Source organism: Cordyceps fumosorosea (assembly GCF_001636725.1).
Source record: "Cordyceps fumosorosea ARSEF 2679 chromosome Unknown scaffold_116, whole genome shotgun sequence".
NCBI classification, from domain to species: domain Eukaryota; kingdom Fungi; phylum Ascomycota; class Sordariomycetes; order Hypocreales; family Cordycipitaceae; genus Cordyceps; species Cordyceps fumosorosea.
In genome coordinates this window covers 1-6,424 of record NW_017387416.1, presented here as the reverse complement: position 1 = coordinate 6,424, position 6,424 = coordinate 1, and the positions used below count along the sequence as shown (strand labels likewise).

Here is a 6,424-nt window from a genome sequence, read left to right as displayed (position 1 = left end):
GTATTATCTAAGTGGTAGTATTATCTAAGTGGTAGTATTATCTAAGTGATAGTATTATAATAGATGAGAAAGACTGCAATCATGCCGGAGAGTATGCGAAGACTTTGGACCACCAATTTATAAGAACGGCGATGAATTATCAACCTAGATGCACAGGCCTCGTGTAGGGTAACTGCCCCAGAGGCCCAGTCATCGCAAGCTAGACTTTTCCGGAACTGCGATGGATAATACGTGGAGCTTTGGCGGAAGTTTTACCGTTGATGTCTAATGGTCGGAGGTTCGTCTCCAACCAGAGGGTCAACAAAGGAAGTACATGGCCAGCTAAGCTTCCTCCGCCTGCCCGCTCATAGCCCGCTCGCACGCGCTCGCGGACCGCCTCTGGGCCAACGAGACCGGTCCGCCCATAAGTGTCTGGCAGTGAAGCCCACTGAGCCGAAAGCCAAGATTGGGCATTGGTCGACCGAGATTGTCGGCGCCATTGCCTGGCTGGAAAACATTGGGCTCGCGCTCGGCGAACGCCACTATCTCGAGATGCAGCTGGACACCTTAAACGTTACCGCGGTGATCAAGTGTCGCAAGCGTAGGCTGCTTTACCGGGTCGCGGCTCATGTTGAACATGTGGGTGAAGGTTTAGTACACTCAAGCGTGGCGAGGGTTTCTTGTTTAAGCTACTACAATCGCGCGTCGATACAGCAGAGGAGAGACGCATATTTATTCACTAACAACGTGCGTTTCTAATATTGTGCCCCAACTGGTCGGGCTTTTTTATTTCTCTTTTCTTTTTTGCTAATCGGTTTCATACCCTACGATGCAGGACAATTCTTCACCTGCCCGCCAATTATGGAATAAAGCGTCGTTTCCAGTCTCGAATCTGCATTCTGAGCAGCCTCATACGGGTCGCTGTTCCAGACATTCAGGTCCGCAAACCGTCCCGGGACGAGCATCCCTCGCTTGTCCGTCTCGCCCAAGAGCTTCGCCGCCGCGGTAGTATGAAGCACAATTCCCTCGGCCACCGTAATAGCATACTCTGGCCCGCGGACACCCACTACCGTTTTACGCGTGGCCATGGCCCAGAGCGAAAACATGGAGCCGTACGGACCGACCGGAAAGTCTGAGCCTGCCGTGACAAGCGCGCCGGCATCGATCCACTGGCGCACAGGGAAGATTCGATTGACGCGCTCGCGGCCCCAGTAGATCTCTTGAATTCCGGCAACGTCGTGAAGCAGCGGCGCTTGGATGGTCACGGGGATGCCCAAGGCCACGGCCCTGTCTTGCTGATCCTTGGTGGCGAGTGCGCCGTGCTCCATGACGAGACTTCCTTGGGGCAGGTCCGGGTGACGCTCTAGCAGCTTCTCATACACGTCTAGCAGATTCTGCGTGGCCCTGTCACCGTACGCGTGAGTGCCGATACGCCAGCCACGGCGCAGAACGACATCCATGACGTCCACGAGTGTGTCCGGCTCCCACAGCAGCCGGCCGCGGAAGTCCGTAGCACCGACGGGACAGCCGCAGCCCTCGCTACAGTATGCATCCTCAGTCGCACCGGCTTCGATGCCCCCGTCAATCATGAACTTGACGCCCCAGACTGATAGCCATGGGTCGTTTTGCAATGCTCGATACGGCTCCATCGTGTCGAGAAGCGCGTTCATGTCGGCAACTGTCGTGGCACCGAGGGATGCTATAAGCGCACGCACACGCGTATGCAGCCTACCAGCGTCCCTGGCGGGCTTGAGGATTGCCATGTCGTCAATGGTGACAAAGCAGTCCCGGACACAGCCAATGCCGGCAGCGGCGTACGAGGCGCGCGCCGCCTCTAGTCCCGCGATTCTTTCTTGCAGGGAGATGCGTGGCAGTGCCTTGAATAGAAAGCTCAAGGCAGCGTCCTGCAAGAGCCCGTTCAGACGCCCCTTTTCATCTCTACCAATCTTGCCGCCCCGAGGCACTTCCGTCGTCTCTGTCACGCCAGCCAGCGCCAGGGCCTTTGAGTTGAGGACGGCATTGTGGCCGCCGCGGCGCACCAGAATTGGGTGCTCGGTGCTGATACCGTCAGCTCCTGCAATGTCGGAAGCCGCTGCTCCTTGATGTTGAACTCTTGCCAGTTTGTACAGGAGCAAACTCAGTTGCCGGGTTGCGTCTTGGCGGCGCGATCCTCGAGCGCCTGCAGCACATCTGCCAATGTCTTGGCGCCATGCAAGGCGACATCAAATTGACCAAGAGCGGCAAAAATGAGATGAGTGTGTGAGTCGTCACAGGCTGGGAGCACAGTGGCTTGGGGCTCGTCAATGACTCGTGTATCGGGCCTAATGAGTGCATCAAGACCGTTCGACTCTGGAGAGATCCCGTAGATGGTGTCGCCTTGGATTGTAATGGAGCGTTGAACAGGGACATCAGGATCCAGTGTGTAAATGCTCTTGGCGCGAATGAGCATATCCGCTGCCACGTTGGTCGTATGTTGCGGTGCCATTTATGGAGACTGTAAATTATGCCTTGCTCGTAAGTCTAATGTTAAACTATTGTTAATGGAGTAAATGATGTTTCGTGCTAGCGACGAGCCCTCTGTATATTTAATACCATCTCCATCCTCGAAATGCCTTTACGGGTTCTGAAGCCGAAATGCCCGATGCTCTGCTGGCGCTGGTTTGGTCGGCAGCATTAGAAGACGCGAGGTAGCGGCTAGTCGGAACCCGGCACCCATGGTCGCCCGCCCACGGGCCGGCAGTCCCGGGGTTTTGTCCAGCAAGTGCGACAGTGAGTAATTATTCAGCTTGGGGTGCTAATCGTTGCGTGGTTGTCGGATGATGCACTTCGGCTAAGGCCGTTAATTACCCGCTGCACGTAGCCGCTTTTGCAGACATGGTGCAGATCCGACCATCCGATCAATTACCTGACCTCGAACTGACAGACGTTTGCAAGAAAAATAAAGTCATGGTAAACGGAGTAAAAAATGCCGTTATCCGATGGTACATGTTTTGCCAAATGAAGTCAAAAAGAACGGGATGAGGGCTTCCGACTACGTATGCCGAGTTGCCAGTTAAGCGCATCGTCGCAAGATGCAAAGCGATGCAATAGCAAGTCATCGCGACAGTTTAAATCAAATGTAGTAGCTAGGTGATCATAGTCGTTCCTCGCCTGGATCCGAGTGCGCTCTGGAACTGCCGTTCCCTGTGCACTCGATCTTCACCAGCTTGACATGTGCGACGCGGTTGCCAACACAACCCTGTAAGCATACTACGTAGTATAATCGGCGTGCCACATGCGCCCGAATTAGTCATCGCTGTTTTCTTCCAGCTTTCCACTTCGAATCACCGCTTAATCAACATTGGCGGGAGTCTTGCGCTGGTTACGCGACTAGTTACTAGCCACAGCCGTTTTAGTTTCCTCCTGTGCTCTGGTTAGGGACTCGTTGCCGATTTGGCTGTACTGAATGCGATTCTCAAGGTAGGAGAAAAAAGCGATGACTAATTCGGCGGCCAGGTTGCTGTAGTCAGATTCGGAAGTAACAGTGCTGAAAAAGACTCGATGCTGGCTTACCAAGAGTACGAACTATTTATATTCCCCTTGTCTCCTTGACCAATTCCCTCCTCCCGCCGGTTCAGAAATTGGTGTACAAAAACGGCAACACAGTCATGGCAGCCAACGGCGACAAGAATGAAGCAGCATGGATCAATGGAGCCAGCGAGCGACTCAAGGTCGACAGCATCGACAACTGGACGCCCGGCCTAGGTGAGATCCGGGTGCGCAACGAGGTCATCAGCCTTAATCCGATCGAGGGCAAAGTCCAAAAGTCCGTGCTGCCCCAGACGGTCTTGCGCATGTAACGGTGGCCATTTACACTGGGCTAACCCGCCATGCAGATACAACATGTTCAATCTTGAGTTCCCGGCTGTGCTAGGCTTCACATATGCCGGCACAGTCACCGACATTGGCCCCGATGTCACCTACGTGGCCCCGGGTGACCGTGTTGCAGTAGCTCGCTGGGGTGCAACTGCTCGGGAAACCCGATTTGCAGCATTTCAAAAGTACCCGTTGGCCTTGGAACGCAATGTTCTGAAACTGGGGGCAGAATCATCCTTCGAGGACGGCTCGGGTGTCATTGCCAACCTGACGACTGCAGTGTCGGCTGTTATTATCCACATGGGTCTCGTGAAACCCGCAGCCTCGGGCAAAAGCGAAAAGAACGGGAGGCGAATTCTGGTCTACGGCGGCTCAACAGCCATTGGCGGTCTCACTGTCAAGTTTGCCTCCGATGCGGGGTATGACGTCGTGACGACAAGCTCTCCCGCGAATGAAGACCTTGTCCGACGACGAAACCCAGCATCCATTATCAACCATAGGCAGCCTCACGTTGATGTCGTCCGGTCCATCCGCGACCAGGGGCCATATCACGCACTTCTGGACGCCACAGGAACCGAGGCGGGCACAGAAATCATGGCCAAGTTGCTCGGTCAAGCTGGCGGGGTATTCTTCTCCACCAGCCCGTCGCGAAATGACAGCGAACTACCTGTCAACATCACTAAACGCTGGTCCAGCTACTCGGAGGACTTGGTCTCTGATGCTGCGCACAGCAAGCTGCGCAACTGGTTCACGCGCGAGTATCTCCCGCGCGGCTTGCAGACAGGCGATATCTTCCCAAATCCTGCCTCGAAGATTGAAAGGGGCTTATCTGGTATTCAGGACGGCTTGGACTTGTTGAATGATGGCAAGGTTAGTGGTGTCAAGGTTGTAGTGTAACCACAGGAGTGAGATTTGAAGGATTGTCTTCCCCGACCTTCGCACCGTGCGATAAGCAGAATGATAGAGATCAGGATGATGTATCGAGACTCAGCTACTCTGCCTGTGCCAGCGCGCGCCGAGCCTGTGTAGATATTCCATAGCGCGGCAAAGAGGGTTGCTTTATGTACTGACAAGCTCTCAGACGCCATTGTCTCTTGGCTAGCCGTGCGCTCCATGCGAGTCGACATTTTTGCAGCCTTCTGCCTCCTGTGCTGCGGCTACTGCCCAACATCTGACCTGCCAGACACACAATATTATTCGCAATCTAACCCGATATGACAGCTCGATGAATTCTCTCTAGCGCCGTGTTCGAGGTCCTGTAGTCTCTGCTTAATCGCCTCCTGAGCTTTCGCTCCTGCGCCGGGGAATTTGATCGAAATGTGATTTACCACGTTGAGTATCTCATCAATGGCTCCCCGGGCCTGTGCACGGTCTGATTCGTGCATTTGATTCCGCAGAAGCGCCAGCATACACGCAGACGTGCACGCCATGGGCAGCAAGAATGGGTTGTTTAGCGCGACTAGTGTCTTCTTGAGTGCCTGACTGATTGTGCCAGCAGCGCTCATGGCGCCCCTCACGCATTTGCTGTCCGGCCTGCTGGGGGAGACACCTGGCGATGTAGAGCTCAGACAGTTACACAGGCCAAGAGTGCTCGGTCCAGGTGGGAGAAGGATTGAGATGCAATAGCATGACCGTGCGGAAATCCTTCGCCCGTCTGGCCAATCGCGCGAGGACGCGCGACCTGGGTGAGCTCCGCCCTGGTGTGTCGCGCGAAGCTGTGCATACCTCGTAGCTATCTATTTGTGGTCGATCACCGCAATTGTCACCGCATCTATCGTATAGGCACTATTTGTCTTAACTATGACTGATTATACTTTAAGATAAGGAGAATTTATTATTTTGTGTAGCTACGCTGTAATCCTAGACACACGATGGGTCCCTATTCTTATTATTAGAAGAAGGGTATTACTTTTTACTAACTATTATTTTCTAATTCCTCTTATTATACTTAGTATATAATAGATTACTAATCCTAATATAATATATAGGGTATTTTACTAGCCTAACTTTACTAAATAGTTAATTACTATATATATTTTAAGTAAGAGCTTAAAATAACTAAGGAGGAATATTATATAATAAACACTAAGATTAAGTGTCTTTAAAAATAAAAGAAGTTATAGTTTAAGAAAATAATATATACTATTATATATAGTATTAATAATATTAAAGAGTTAGAGTGTATAGAATAAAAGGAAGTAGAATAGCTTTAAAAGGCTACTAATATCTTTTTTACTCTATCTAAAGAGTTAAATCCTTCTTTAGTTTATTCTTTTAGAACTAAGTTTAAGCTTTAAAAGACTATAGGTGCTTTTTTTACTTTATCTAAGGAGTTAGATCCTTTTTTAGTTTATTCCTTTAAGGCTAAGTTTAGTATAGAGTCCCTTAATAGTCCTTATAGGATTAACTAGACTACTTTTCTTTAGAGTAAAACTAGTTAAGTAGTTTTAAGTAATTAAATAGATTCTTAAGTAGTTTTTATATATTTTTAGAGTTTAAGTATCCTTTCTACTTAATAAAATAAAAATAATTCTTTTTAGTTTTTTATACTTTAAGTATCTTCTTTACTTTATATTTATTTATATCTTTA

The 6,424-nt window shown here is 50.7% G+C and overlaps 1 protein-coding gene across 1 annotated transcript; it reads right to left on the bottom strand.

The window, feature by feature from the left end:
* Positions 1–803: 803 nt before the first annotated feature.
* On the bottom strand, positions 804–2,464 carry ISF_09973 (Amidohydrolase 3; the record flags this gene model as incomplete). Its single annotated transcript, XM_018853572.1, has 2 exons — positions 804–2,158; positions 2,212–2,464. The coding sequence occupies 2 exons, from the start codon at positions 2,462–2,464 to the stop codon at positions 804–806; spliced, it is 1,608 nt and encodes a 535-aa protein (XP_018699237.1).
* Positions 2,465–6,424: the final 3,960 nt, after the last annotated feature.